This window comes from Carcharodon carcharias, chromosome 1, assembly GCF_017639515.1.
Source record: "Carcharodon carcharias isolate sCarCar2 chromosome 1, sCarCar2.pri, whole genome shotgun sequence".
In the NCBI taxonomy this organism is placed as follows: Eukaryota; Metazoa; Chordata; class Chondrichthyes; order Lamniformes; family Lamnidae; genus Carcharodon; species Carcharodon carcharias.
Genome location: NC_054467.1, coordinates 137,137,552 through 137,153,752, shown reverse-complemented (window position 1 = coordinate 137,153,752; position 16,201 = coordinate 137,137,552). Strand labels below are relative to the sequence as shown.

Here is a 16,201-nt window from a genome sequence, read left to right as displayed (position 1 = left end):
TATTCCAGGAAAACCAAGAAAATACTTGGTATAAAGGGATGACTTCAAGGAGATGAATTGAACTGCATTAATAAACTGTGTTAATCAGTAGGCTCCGTTGTTGCATGAAAACAGAATAAACACAATTTTAAACCAAAAGAATGTGATCAATAATAGCTGACAAAAAACAAAGATCAGTGAAATTGGCCAAAAAAACATGCAACCATTTGAACTACTAAGGCCAATGTAGCTGCAAAAGAAAAAGGGACACAATCCTGTCTGGAATTTTTCCAGGATACTCCAGCAGCAGTCAGTGGAACCCGAGGATTATCACCTATGTTCTGCTGAAGCTACAACAAGAGATAAGGAGAACCCTGAAAAAATTCATGGCTGGGTTCTTTAAAAGGTTACAACTAACTGTTAAGGACCAGCTTGAAAAAATTGATTAAAGTTAGTCCCCAAAGATTTTTGTACAGACAGTAGCTTAATGGCTCTATTCTAAAACAGCTAGACTTATAAGAAATAACAATCTCTATGGAATGATTTCTCTTACCTGTGTGAGTCCGTCTGTGTGCCTTGAGGTGTGAACTCTTTGTGTACACTTTGTTACATCCATCAAAGTCACACCTGTGTATGCGACGCTTCTTCTGAGTGTCTGGGGATTCGATTGGGTGTGGTCTTGATACAGCATGTACAATAACTGAAGGAGTATGGCTCCTGATAGAATAGAAATGAAGTATCACATTTCATCTGTTCAACCAACAATGGATTCCTCATGCATTGATATTACAAGTCCATTTGTTCTGTATGCTTAGGAGCCAACTTCAGATAAGATAGTGAGTTCATAACATATGAAAAACATATAGGCTTTTGACACTTCAATACTGATCAGAGGCATATGTATGGGCATATTTATTTGTAATGGCCCCCAACAAAGACTGTTCAGAACATACAGCTATTTAAATACTCAGGAGTGTGTGTTCTATGACGCACAAAGTGTGGTTTCAGGGATTCAATTCCCTTTGTTGTGAACAGATAATTTCTTTGTAGAGGATCACTCACTGAGCACCTCAGGACTCTGCTGGTTCATCTTTTACTCATAAAACACAGTGCGAGGGCTACAACACTTTTGATACATTATCCGACACCAGATAAAAAGCAGTCAGAGCCAACAGACTTTGCAAAGTAACAGGCTCAAAATGCATTGCATTAAGGATTTTGGCTGAATCTTCCTCAGTCCAAAGAGGTTCCAGAACGAACTTCATTGATTTGTACACTTCTTCAGTACATATCATAGATAGGTATAATATTTATAAAGGTCATTTTCTTTCTATGGATTCATCTTTGTTCACATTTTACCTGGCTGTAAAGTTGGAGGTGAGCCTCCCTCCACATTGCCAGGTTGCTCTGCAGTGATTTTATGACCACCAGGCTGTTAAATAGCATGAGGGGGGACTTCCATCCCCATCTGGGAGGAATCCAGCCTCCAAGAATTGTCAGCCAATCAAATGGAACAGTTCTTTAGTTCCAGCATCAGGAGCACAGGCCACTGCTGAGGCTACAGCCCCCAAAAAAGAGACACTTTGGACCTGACTTAAGGTAAGTCTGGGGTTTTGCTGCGGCCAGGCTGGCAGGCCCGGATGAGCAAAGTAGGAGAAATGGACGGTGAGAGTAAAACAACCAAGGGGGTGGTGATTCTCCATTGGGCACAGGGTTTTACCTGGTTGCCTGGGCACCTAACTCTGGCAAAAATCTGCTAGTGCAAAATCCCAGCAGCAGAGGGAAGAGGCCCTTAAGAGGCCATTAATTTGCTATTCAAGGGCCATAACTGGTCCATAGGCACATGCCCACCGTCTTCCCCTCCAAAGGCAAAATCCAAGTGGAGGCAGGTAGGCAATGGACCTGGTGCCATCCCATCCACCCCACAACCCACACCAGGTGGGGTATAAAATTCCAGCCCTGGTCTTAATTTTGCATTAGGAGCCAAGTTCAAAAAGAATATAATTTTGTGGATCATACACAAATTAACTGACTAAAAGTTTGAAAGCAACATGAGGGTGAATAGCTAAATTTATTTCAAACTGAAACCATCTATTCTCTCTTGTTTCAATTCATACATCAGATCTTGCATTGTAAAAAGGGCTAGATATCCCCATTAGTGTTGAAATTGCATTTAAGCAATTTTTTTGGAAACCTCATCATATTCTTCTCACATATCAAAGTGAAATGTTCAAGACCACTGCAAAATTGGTGAGCACTAAAATCAATAAGTTTACAATATTGCAATAGCACTTACAGAAAGATAGAGCAGACATTTTCTGGGGTGGGTGGGGGGCGCAGGGGTGGGGTGGGTGTTATTGTTGCGTTCCTCCTCAGTGTCTCATGACAAAAATTAGGCTGTATTGCTGCAAAATTATATTTTTGCATCAAACTTACTTGCACTGTAATAGGATCCTGGCTGATAATACTAAAATGACAAAAATAGCTATTTATTGTCACTGGCAGCTAACCTAATCTTATTCTCACTTATAGTTAGGATAATTCTTTTACAGGCTCATCTATCAACATTGGAAACATGATATGAAGTAAATACATCAAATATATTCTTTATAGAGAGAATTTCATAAGTGAATAACATGGGCCCAGATTTTCAACACAACAGAGGTGCTCTTCATCGTGATGAAAATAGCAGAAAGGGATGAAAATCCTAAATCCCATCCCTGAACACATTTCCTACTTTTATGGGCTTTTATTACCTGATTCAGGCTGGGGTTTGCGCATGCATGCTTTAAATCATCAGCTGCCTCCACTGAAGTAGGATTTTGGTCGGCCAGGAGTGTGACCAGGTAAGAGGTGGTCTGAACTTAGTGGATTCGTTTGGATAGCTAGGGTACACCTTTGGAGAGGTACAGTACTCCTTTGGATATGGCCCTGGGACACCGTTTGGAGAGGCCAGGCACCCTTTGGGATTATTAAATATAGCCAGGATTGTGCATAAAAAATGCATAAACTCATTGGAACTGTCAAAGCTGATTAGAGCTGTCAAAGGATTTATGTCTGCTGGGCTTTAAATTTTAAAAAGTATGGCGTTCAAAAAAAAAGTGCTTGATATTTCATTCTGTCTGCTGACATAAACCTGTGGGTTATCATTATAGGATTTGTGCTGCAACTGGAGTATGAGGCACCGTGGAGGTGGGTAGAGGGGCATGGGTTTGCATAGGGGGTATGAGGGGCCATGGGGTGAATGGGGGCATGAAGTACCATAGGTTGGCATGGCTGGGGTGTGGGGAATGTGTGGGGATGTGAGAGAGTTGAAGGGTGAGGGCTGGAGGGCTGTTTTTTGTTTTAATCATTTTTTAAATTAAATTCAACAAAGTGCTGGAGCACAGACACTGGCCTTCCACCCAGACCACCCCCACATCTGGCAACCTCCGCACTCATTCCAACTTCTAATCCAGCTTTCCCCCAGAACAAAAATTAGTACTGGGGGCGGGTGGCCATTTTTAAAGGCCCGGTTCACAGACCTGGGGATTCTCCCGTCTCTGCGCACCTGATCTGGGAGCGAAAATCTGGGCCCATGTCTGTATTAAATAATATAGTTCTGTCAACTTATTTGACACTTTAGTAATGCAATGTAAGAAATACATTTAAACCAATTTGCTTAAATGTAATTTTAACAGGGATCATGTGAGGTGCTGAAACTTGATACTGATGGGGAAACCGTCACCATCATAAAAAGAACAAGTGGATACTGGAGATCTGAAATAAAAACAAAGTGCTGTAAAAACTCAGCAGGTCTAGCAGCTGCTCAGAGAGAAACAGAGTTAACATTGAGTCCAATAGAACTATTCTTCAGAACTGAGCGTTTATATAGTGCTTTTCTCAAAATGCTTCCTGACCAATTGAATATTTTTGAAGTGTAATCAATGTTATAATGTAGGGAAACATATTAGCCAAATTACATACAGTGAGGTACCACAAATAACAATAACATAAATGAGCATCTGTTTTCTAAGTGTAATGAATAAGACCATCACATCCCAAAAACTACCTTTATATTTACTCTCTCCCATTCACAGAAACATTCAACTCTTCAGAGAGGGTCTCTCTCTCCAACTGCCCTCATATCATAGTGGCTCCCTTTATTTCCAACTCATTCCACTCCTTAATGCCAGTCCCAATTGTAGCTTCTACCTGCTGTTGCTGGTTGGTTCTGACCCTGAATACTGTACTCTGTTGACACTGTCAGGAAGAGGTTTAGTTAATGGAGCACTGCAATTTCCCAGCCATGTCTACTGGGGCAGCAAATCAGCTCCTGAAGTGTGTACTTTGCATTCTCTTGGCTGAGTTACAGGTTTCCGCATAAAGACACTGGCCAGGATTTTGACATTGGTGTGCAGGGACGGGCCCGACAAGTCAACGTGTAAAATGATGCGTGATGACGTCGGGTGTGCGTCCTGACGTCATCACACATCATTTAGATCTCTCATTCGGCTGAACAGTCAAGGGCCTGTCAAGGCCATTAGGGAAGTTATTAAGATAATTATCAGCTCTGCTCGTCCAACCTTAAGGTTGGCGGGAGGGAAAGATCCCAAGTGGCATTTGTGTTTTTCAGGAAACCTTATCCACGGGCAGGATGAGGTTTCCTGAAGGTTTAATAAAAACAATAAATAAATTCTGTTAAATTGACAAACATGTCCCAGCTCATGTGACACTGTGTAAATAATTTTTTTCTTTCTTTATTAAAAAATTTCAATATGTTCTTAATCTCCCTGAGGCAGCTCTGTGCCTCAGAGATATTTCTGCACTCTTTCTCACATATGTAGGCTCTGACTTTCCCTCCTACCCCCTGCCCACACAGGTAACGCTACTGGCCATGCGTCACGCCAACTTAAAATGGCCACGGGGAGCCGAGCGTGGGCTGCGATCGGCTCTGCGCCCGCTCCCGACCGGCCTGCCGAACATGCAGAAAATTCTCCCCACTGTAAATATCAATTGCATTTCTGCTACAAAATTATCTGCCGTTGCCAATCTAAAAGCTCGAAAAGATTCAACTCAAACTCAGACTAGATACCATCAGCAGGATTCTACAAGTAGCAATTTGTTTAGCAACCATTACTATGAGTAAATGAGCAAATTATAATCATAAGAAGTTCCAGCTGATGTGTGCAATTGTGTGCATGTGTGTTGGTATGTAAAGGTCATCTTCAAATCCTGGCATCTTTCAGTGAAGTTGTGTGTGTGTTTTGATGATTTATCCTCTATAATTTGAATGAAACTGGAACAAAAATGTGCTCATACAATCCAAAATAATTCCACTAAATGCTGGAGGTGGTGGCAGAGTTGGGGTGGCTGCATGGTTGGGGCAGTGCAAGTTTGAAGTAAATAATGATCCTGTGTTGTTGAATAGAGCAATTTTGTCATAAAGAAATGAACAGTAGATTGTTGTTTCTGTGGTGTATGTGCTGAATTGGCAGCCAGGTTATGTGTGCAGCACTGGGCATGTAGCAGACTGAAACTCAGCAAATGAGGTGGCTATCGTTTGGCTTCGGTGATTTGCAATCACTAAGTAAAATAAAGACTGGGCATGTGTGGATATTGAATTTTGCTAATTTGTTTGAGATTTGAAACATTTAAGACCATTAATGCCCAATGTTAGCTCAATCTAAACTTAAGGGTAATAAAACTATTATTTATACATCAAAACTTCACTGCCCCATTTACATTAATGAAAGACAAATTTTACCAAAGAGATTTTATCTAACCTAGTGCAATTAAAATTTTGACACAAGTTTTCAAAAATAGGCTTCCTCATCTTCAGGGCTTTAATCTATTTGGACAAATGATCATGTACATACAAATGTAAACACTTGTTTCTCCAATCCACATGAAAGGACTTCAAAATAAGTTTTCTCATTTTTCAATAGTTGCTCCTCTGATAGGATTTTAAGGGGAAGGGAGGGGTTGAAAGCAACTTCTATCTTATAAATAGTACCACAGTTCCTATATGCATATAGAAAGCAAGGGTTGTTTAATATGAATTTGATGAGAACGTCAGAAAAGGTTTTATTAAGTCGACTATTTATTTAGAATTCTTCCTAGCAATAATCTAAAGGGAGCTGTTTACAATGATTTTTGTTTAATATGGATCAAAAGAGAATTGGAGTGATATAGCAGCAAAATATGTTGTCTTCATGAAACATTGCAGTTTTACAGTAATAGATTATCAATACCATGATTAGATTTCACTCATAAATATTTTGAATAAGCTAAAAGTCAGGTTTGTATCTAGGAGTATCAACTCTAACATAGACTGTTATGATTTCCCATCTCAATATAATGATTTTGTTCAATAAGCTTCATTGGGAATAAAATTAACAACGCGTTGATCCTCTGTATCCCATGGTTAGCAACCCTGTGTATTTCTGGACAGTCTATGGCTTATTCCACTGCCAGATTTTGAACTCCAGTAGAAGCAAATGATTCGGGGAAGAAGCTCTTCAATTTTAAATAAGGCCATTGAAATTTATCGATGGATGAGCTGGAAGCAGACTTGGTGATAATATGCTAAATTATTAAAGAAATTATGTACAGTTATAACATACTACAAAGTTTGTCAGACTTTCTGAAAGGATTTTAAAACATTGAGTTACATATTACCAGCAGATTTTTCTTGTGTATCCTTCCAACACTGCAATTTATGCTTAAATGGTAAGAAATTCAATGTTGAATAAGGGATTTTTCCTTTGTTTACTGATAATATCAAATTCAGCTATATCATGAGTGAGATGAATATGATATTACCTACACAAGCTCAACACTATGCAAATTTTCTGCCTCAAATTACATAAATTTGAATATAGAACAAATTATGTTTTTCCAAAGTGTACATTAAGCTTGATATGTTTAAATGACAATTCCGGAAGGGCTTCTCCTGCATCACCATATATGGTTCATTCCCAAATGGTTGTTAGCTAGTTGCAGTCTGTCAACTATTTACATTAAACTGGAGGATGGTTCATGCTGGATGTTCCAAATTTCTCAAACTAATTTCATTAAGGAGCCTTGATAGCTGTCAGTGAAAGGGTGCTTTCACTCAGTGTGACTGGACAGGAAAGTGAAAAGTTCAAACACATGACACCACCCAGTCCCCTGTTCCGCAAAACCCATTTTCACAACTATAGACAAACGAGGGAGTGCCAAAACTGTGTTCAGTGCCTCTCCCTGATGGTACAGGCAAGATTAGGAGGTCACTATGAATCCAAAAGATTTCATATCATTATAATTCTACTGCAATGAATTACAAAGCAAACCAGCATTCATTTTTATGAAATAACACTGCAGTTCCATGTATTTTACTTAGTGAAAAATGTAACTTCCAGGAATGATAAATTTCGATATTATCTGAAAATATTTTTGATTTAAAACATCAAAATAAAGGTTCGGGGTGCCACACTAATTTCAAGTGTTGCATTCTTCAGCATTGACATCCTTTACCTTGATAAGTGCACCATTACATTCAACTATTGGTGGGACAAGTTATTTTTTAGATTCTAAATTATCCTCCATTAGTCCTTCTGTCTGCAAAAGTTTAGAACTCTGGATTTTTACTGTGGAGCCACTCCTTCAATGTGCTATTAACTGTTTCCTGTTGTTTTGATACTGCCTGTCGGGTGTGGCTGCTTTCAAACACTGATGTCAACATCTAAAAGTAGTTTCAGCTGTGGATCCCACCCACAGGATGTCTGCTACAGAGTCACCACCTCACAAACAGGTTTCCAAAAGGCGCTTTTGTTAGCTTAGTATTTTAACATATAAAGATATTTAAGTAGACTTTAAGGTGAAATTCCTGTGTTTGCTATAAAGTTGGTGTGAGGTTTTAAGCAGGAAACAGAGGTTTATACTCATAAATGACCTTACTGCTAAAATTAGCTTGGATGGGAATTCCACCTCTTTAAAGATGAGCGAAGAACTGATTGTCTGCATTTTGCTGACAGTTAATGAAATATAATAAATAAGTAAATAGTTCTTTTAGATAAGTTATTTTTTGATAAAGAGGGCTTTTATTAACATGTGTATGTATTGGGATGGGGCGGGCAGTTTTAAAGCACATTCTACCTTTTCAAAATGAGTAGGGAAATTATTGAACAATTGGTTTGTGTCCATTCTGCAATGCTTCATTTACCATAGAAACAAGTCACTGTGTTATAAAAATGAAATTGCATAACCTGAACATAATGGAGTAGTACCAATAGTGGCAGAGATGCAATATAGCTTTATCCCAGAGGCTGGAATATGTGACAGACTGTAGGGGTGCCATTACATTCCAACCATCTTCTTTCCTCAAAAAACAACAACTTGTATTTATGCAGGGCCTTTAATGTAATAAAACATCCCAAAGTGCTTCGTAGGCCTGAATTTTACTTTTGGCAGATGCAAGTGATCGGCGGGACCAGGAGCAGTCGGGCAACAGACCCCCGACCACAATTGGCTCCCGACCACAATTTCACGCTGACTGTCCAATTAACAGCCAGCCAGCATGAAACGTGCGCTGAAAAGCTCAGCACTGCCGGGGTGAGGGCAGGAAGAGGGCGGGTGATGACGTTTTCATGGGTAAGCACTGCGAGAGAGCTCCCTGAAGGCATGCAGCTGCCTCAGGGAGCCGCAGAACTGAAAATATTAAAATAAAGGTTTAAAAAGTCGCAGAAAAATGTCCATACATCATAATCAATCACCTGAAAATAAAGCTGATAAAAGTGCTGTCCACAGATATTTATTTTTAATTTTATTTCATTACAGAAATTTCATCCCGTCCTTGGATGAGGTTTGATAAAAAATGCAAAGTCTGCCTGGCTAACTGCAAGATTGGAGGGGCCACGAAAAATCGGAGACAATTGCGCTATTAATGGGTTTAATTGCCCTCTTAGTTGTTGGCGGGCGCGCTTCCAACTTTTGCGTGCGCCTGCCAAGTGAAATAGGATGCACGCCTGATCAGGTTGGGTGCGCGCCCACTTGCGGAACATAAAATTCAGCCCATAGGAACATTATAAAGCAAAATTTGATACCTAGCCACAGAAGGAGATATTAAGGCAGATGGCTAAAAAGCTTGGTCAAAGAGATGGGTTTTAAGGGAAACAAGAATGAAAATTTTAAAAAGAGTGTCACTGCTTAACTGGGTGCCTATGTAGGTGAGTGGGCACAGCGGTGATGGGTGAACAGGACTTGATGTGAGTAAGGACATGGGCATCAGAATTATGGATCACCTTAAGTTTTATCGAGGGTAAAATGTGAGCTTATCATAAGAACATAAGAAATAGGAACAGGAGTAGACCATTCAGCCCCTCGAGCCTGCTCTGCCATTCAATAAGATCATGACTGATCTTCTTGCGTTTCGATTCCCACATTCCCATCTAACCCCAATAACCTTTGATTCCCTTGCCTAACAAGAGTCTATCTATCACTGCTTTAAAAATATTCAATGACCCCATCCCCACCGCCTTCTGAGGCAGGGAATTCCAAAGTCGCACAACCCTCAGAGAAAAAATTTCTCCTCATCTCTGTCTTAAATGGGCATCCCCTAATTTTAAAACAATGCCCCCAAGTTCTGGAATCATCCACAAGAGGAAACATCCTTTTGACGTCCACCTTGTCAAGGCCATACCTTGTATACTTCAATCAAACCACCCCTAAACTCATGGAAACAAGCCCAGTCTGTCCAACCTTTCCACATAAGACAACCCACTCATTCCAGATATCAATCTAGTAAACCCCTTCTGAACTGCCTCCAATGCATTTACGTCCTTCCTTAAATAAGGAGGGCAAAACTGCACACAGTATTCGAGGTGCTGTCTCACCAATGCCCTGTATAACTAAAGCATAACATCCTTACTTTTATGTTCAATCCCTCTCATAATAAAGGATAGCATTCCATTAGCCTTCTTAATTACATGCTGTACCGCATACTAACTTTTTATACTAACATACTGGAACACTTAGTCCATGAGAAGTGCATTGGAATAGTCGAGTCTAGAGATAACAAAAGCTTATAAACTTGGGCTCACCCAAAACTCTACTGTCGATATGCTAACCGTTAAAAATCTCATTCACCTATCATAACCATGCTCACTGACCTATATTGGCTCCCAGTCCGGCAAGATCTTGATCTTAGAATTTGCATCCTTATTTTCAAATTCCTCCATGGTTTGTCCCTTCCACATTCTGTAACCTCTCCCCCAGCCCTACAACCCTCTGAGATAACTGCCCTCCTCCAATATGCATTCCCAAATTTAATTACTCCACCATTAGCAGCTGCACCTTCTGCTGCCTCGGTCCTAAGCTCTGGAATTTCCTAAAACTCCCATCGTTCTCCTCCTTTACGATGCTATTTAAAACCTCTGTTTGGCTAAGCTTTTGGGCATTTATCCTATTTTTTTTTAAGTGACTTGGCGTCAAATTTTGTTTGATAATGCTCCTCAGAAGTGCTTTGGGCTGTTTTACTATATTAAAAGCCCTAAATAAATATGTTATTATTGTTGTTGTCAACAGAGATAAAATGTGCCACATTGTTCTGTAAGAATTTTGACTTTAAACATTTCAATGATAAAGCACAAACCCAACCTGGAAACCTAGGTGTGATTACTTCCATCCTTTGGCCAGCTGATACATTAGGTTTCTTTGAGGGCGAGGAACAAAGGAACTCCCAATGTTGGCAGTGCCACATCCTTTGATGTCTGTCTTGTAAGGGTAGGGGGAGGATAAAAGCACCTTTTACAGATTCCATGACCTGAGGCTCCCTAAGTACGAAGCATTGGTCTACCAATGCAGTCTTTATTAAGTTGAAGCCGAATTGTACAGAATGCACCACATACTTTTCGCTGGGTGACTGTACATGGAGATATTCTAATTCATGATACTTAGAAATAAATTTGTTTCAAATTTGTTCCAGATACATGGACAATATTGGTAAGGCAGTATTTATTACTTTTCTGTGGTTTTCCGACAGTATTTATGAGTTTACTGCACTGCTTGGGGCTGGGGTCAAATGTAGACTAGGTCAGGTATGGATGGCAATTTCTGTTCCCTGAAGGACATTCCTGAACCAATTGGACTTTTGCAACAGAGTCACAGAATTTTAAGGGCACAGAAGGAGGCCATTTAGCCCATTGTGTCTGCACCGGCTCTCCAAATGAACATTACAACCTAGTGCCATTGCCCTGCCTTTTCCCTGTACCCCTGCACATTGTTTCCATTCAAATAATAATCTAATGCCCTCTTGAATGCTTCGATTGAACCTGTCTCCAACACACTTCCAGGCAGAGCATTCCAGACCCGAACCACTCGTGTGAAAAAGCTTTTTCTCATGTCACATTTGCATCTTTTGCAAATCATTTTAAATCTGTGCCCTCTTGCTCTCGATCCTTTTACAAGCAGGATCAGTTTCTCCCAATCTACTCTGTCCAGCCCCTCATGATTTTGGACAACTCTATCAAATCTACTCTTGACCTTCTTCTCTCCAAGGAGAACAGTCCCAACCCCTCCAATCTATCTTTGTAACTGAAGTTTTTCATCCCTGGAACCATCCTTGTAAATCTCTTCTGCACAATCTCCAATATGTTCACGTCCTTCCTATAATGTGGCACCCAGTGTACACAATACTCCAGCTGAGGTCTAATAAGTGTCTTATATAAATTTAGCATAACCTCCTTGTTCTTGTACTCTATGCCCCTATTAATAAAGCCCAGGATATATATGCTTTATTAACAGCTCACTCCCACCTGTCCTGCCATCTTCAATGATCTATGCATATATACACCCCAGGTCTTCTGCTCCTGTACCCCCTTCAAAACTTCACCCCTTATTTTATATTGTCTGTCCATGTTCTTCCGACCAAAATGCATTGCCTCACACTTCTCCGCATTGAACTTTATCTGTCACCTATATGCCCACTCCACCAACTTGTCTATGTCCTTTTGAAGTTCTACACTGTCCTCCTCACAGTTTACAACACTCCCAAGCTCCGGATCATCCACAAACTTTGAAATTGTCCCCTGCACACCCAAGATCTAGATCATTAATATATATCAGGAAAAGCAAGGGTTCCAATACCAACCCTGGGGACTCCACAACTAATCTTCCTCCAGCCTGAAAAATATCCATTGACCATTACTCTCTGCTTCCTATTTTTCAACCAATTTTGTATCCACATTGCTATTGACCCTTTTATTCCATGAACAATAACTTTTCTCACAAGTCTGTCGTGTGGCACTATCAATTGCCTTTTAAAAGTCTAAGTACACCACATCAACAGCATTACCCTCATTGGCATTTTCTGTTAACTCTTCAAAAGCTCCAGAAAGCTAGTTAAACATGCTTTCCCCATTAGAAATCCATGTTGGCTCTTCCTTATCAATCCATATTTTTCCATGTGACTATTAATTCTATCCCAAATAGTTGTATCTAGAATCTTGCCCACCACTGAAGTTAAACTAAAACAAAATACCTGGAAAAACTCAGCAGGTCTGGCAGCATCTGCGGAGAGGAACACAGTTAACGTTTCGAGTCCGAATGACCCTTCAACAGAACTAAGTAAAAATAGAAGAGAGGTGAAATATAAGCTGGTTTGGTGGGGGGGGTGGGACAAGTAGAGCTGGATAGAGGGCCAGTGATAGGTGGAGATAACCAAAAGATGTCACAGACAAAAGGACAAAGAGGTGTTGAAGGTGGTGATATTATCTAAGGAGTGTGCTAATTAAGGGTAGAAAGCAGGTCAAGCAAGGTACAGATAGCTCTAGTGGGTGTGGGGTGGGGTGGGGTGGGGTGAAAAAGGCTAAAAGTTAGAGATAAAACAATGGATGGAAATACATTCAAAAATAATGGAAATAGGTGGGAAAAGAAAAATCTATATAAATTATTTGAAAAAAGGGGGGATCAGAAAGGGGGTGGTTCTTCCATCCCCACCCCTTTTCCGATCCCCCTTTTTTTTCCCTCTATCCAGTTCTACTTGTCCCACCCCACTTAAACCAGCTTATATTTCACCTCTCTTCTATTTTTACTTAGTTCTGTTGACGGGTCATTCGGACTCGAAACATTAACTGTGTTCCTCTCTGCAGATGCTGCCAGACCTGATGAGTTTTTCCAGGTATTTTTGTTTTTGTTTTGGATTTCCAGCATCCACATTTTTTTGCTTTTATATTACTGAAGTTAAACTGACTGGCCTGTAATTGCTGGGCTTATCTTTACAACCTTTTTTGAACAATCTAGCGTATTTCATTCTAGCCCATATATTACCAGGCTTACTAAATTCAAGTTAATATTCTGCTATGGTGAAATATGAACCAATGGTCTTTGGGTTGTCAGTCCAGTACCAAACAAACTCACTAGGTTACTGTACTAGCTTCAACCACTTTGTAAAAAAAATCTTTTATCTTGAAACATGCATTACCTAACAAATTTGCATTGTTATTTCACCATGTACATGACAACATCAGGACAAAGTAAGCATGTGGCAGTGTTAGTAGCAGTAAACCTTTTCTAAAGTCACAAAAAAGCTGATGTTAAATTATAACAGCACTATTAAGACACTTTATGTGCATATAGCATTAAAGAAATGAATGTACACCTATTTTGTTAGCTCCTTGATGCCTAATTGAGTAGCAGCTCAATAAAGACCATGAGGGTCCCAGGATGGATCCTTGCTCTATGCAGAGTTTTCTGATCTGAGGTAGCAGTTGGGGACTACAATTGACTTCAGTATCATGTGTTTGAGGGTTGGTGGGTTTCAGCGGTGCTGTGATCATTACCTAATGCATCTGACAGAGAGGTGAGCACACATGGATACAGAACGAGGATAGGATCAGGCTTAATTGCAATGCTGACACCCCTCCATAAATGTTCGCACATCACGTTAAATAACTTAAAACTTATTGTCTAGGTTCATTAATGAAAAATGGTCACTTGGTGAGGAATGGGAACTGAAATGTAACCCAACAAGATAATAATATTTTTGGGAAAGGATTAGAGAAAATGTTTGTAAAGGGAAGAAAAACATATTTCAATAGCTACATAATTTCCTAATAATTTGGTGGGTGTGTTCTACTGCTGCAATACAGTGCATCTTAATGGTAGAAGTACAACAAAAGACAGCTAAATGACGATAGTTTCTAGGGATGTATTTTTGTATAACTTTGGTAAAGATGGTTATAGCAATGCATAGCTGAGTGACAAGATCTGATACTGACTCGTTAGATGAACATCTAACATACGCTTGTGCAGAAATGAAGATAGCGATTAGTGACTGATGTAGTCACTGTGTGCATGTCTGTGAAACTGTACACTTAAATTAAAATGATACTGCACCAAGTAATAATGACTCAATCGCAATGCAGCATTGAGACCGTGGACTTGATGTAAAAATTGTTATCAATAGACAGTTTCCCATTGTGGAAAGTCATTGCCCAACATAAACATAACATTCGCATGCTCCGTGATAGCTTGAAGCATGACAATGCATTAAATAATGATAACATAATTAGACCTCTAACTGGCAGCTTTAACTCTCAGAATTTGAAAGGAATGTTAACATTCATCATCCGGAGTTACCAGCAAAATGCTATTATTTGAAGTTGCACAACATCTATTACCAGCAAGCTCTTGGGAGTAAACATTCATTATCTCACATACAGAGAATATGGAATGTAATTGACATACCATAAGGTAACATAGTGACAGACTGAGATACAATTTAGTGTACCTATCCATTCTCCAAAAGCATCCTGAAAGTCCATAGAAACAAAAAACTGGACATGTGTGAATAATTTTTAGCCCATCCACATGATAAAGGAAAATATTTGCAACAACATAGCCTTCAAAAATGAACACAAATAACAATTTTGATTTAAAAACTCTTAATGCTTGGTCCTAAAACTGCATTATTGTACAAACTAACATGTGTGTCTGAAATTTTACTTCCTGCTATTTTAGCAAAGGTATTTTCATCTGTTTATTCTAAATGAGTTCTGGTTGTTGCTGCTTTTTTATCTTCAGATTATTCCCTCATTGGACAGTAGGTTTTAGTAGTATAGCAGATGCATTACTGAACTAATATTCCAAAGTTCTGGACTAATAAACAAGTAGAGCATGAGTTCATAATCTCACCATGGCAGTTTGTCAATCTGAATTCAGTTCAAACAAATCTGGAAATAAAAAGCTGGTCTCAGTAAAATAAGGGACCCATCAGGTTGTTGTAAAAACCCAAGTGGTTTATTAATGTAAGAATATCTACAGCCCTTACCCAGTTTGACCAATATATGACTCAAGTCCAACAGGAACATAGTTGACTCGTAACTGCCCTCATCAAGACTGAATTTAAAAATGGCTAACATTGTCTTTCAAACAACAAAGAAAGAAAATTCAGATCAATATGTTAAATATTCACGTCATTGTTCTACACCATAATTTTATGGCCTAATTTTTTTGAGACATGAATTAAAACATTTAACCTTTTTCAGAAATAGCTCCATCTATCTCAGTACTCTCATGCCCAGTAAAGGCAAGCCATATTACGAACTTACAGTCAAGGCTTCAAAGAAACGGGGCAGAAACTATCAGAGAGACTGCTGCAAATCATGTGACTTTTGACATTTGGACTGCAGGCAGTATCAAGTGTCTGACAAATACCTAATTAAATATGGACATTGATAAAGGTACTTCAGAGCCCTTTATGGAATTCACACATCTCATTGTTTAAGGATGGGCCAACACCTAAACAGCAGTCTGGAGTTTCCAGACTGCCTGTCTCCATGTTTCAAACTGGACAAAAGGAAAGATCGAAACTCAATGGTTGCTATCACCTTCCCATTGTAACATGATGGCCTTCCCAATCCAAACCAGACTGGGTGGGCCTCAGAAGTGTTAACTGAGTGGTCATGTGATCGAAACTAGTTTCAGGGACTGTATCTTATTACCCCACAAAATCCGTCAGAATCATCAGTCATCATCCAGACTGAGGGCAGAGTCATCCCAGATTTGCCCTCAGTGCGGTAACGGGCGGGAAAAATAACGTTTTCCTACTGGCCGCAATGGCGGCTTTTCATGCCGGATTCATCCCAATCCCGCCTCATTAATCATGCATTCCTAGGAAACATGCTGTTTTGATGCTGGGTGGGCTCTTATTCACCTCCCATGCCATCACCTCACTTCTCCCTCAAGCTGGGTGCCATATTTA

General features: G+C 39.7%; 1 protein-coding gene across 6 annotated transcripts in view; it reads right to left on the bottom strand.

Annotated features, from left to right (window-relative positions):
- LOC121277335 (Krueppel-like factor 3) overlaps positions 1–16,201 on the bottom strand; it is an 87,210-nt gene that overhangs the window by 6,734 nt on the left and 64,275 nt on the right. For all 6 annotated transcript variants that reach the window (XM_041186691.1, XM_041186715.1, XM_041186732.1 and 3 more), the window contains one exon: positions 533–696. In XM_041186691.1, the coding sequence (XP_041042625.1) occupies positions 533–696 (164 nt within the window). The remainder of the gene's footprint in view (positions 1–532; positions 697–16,201) is intronic.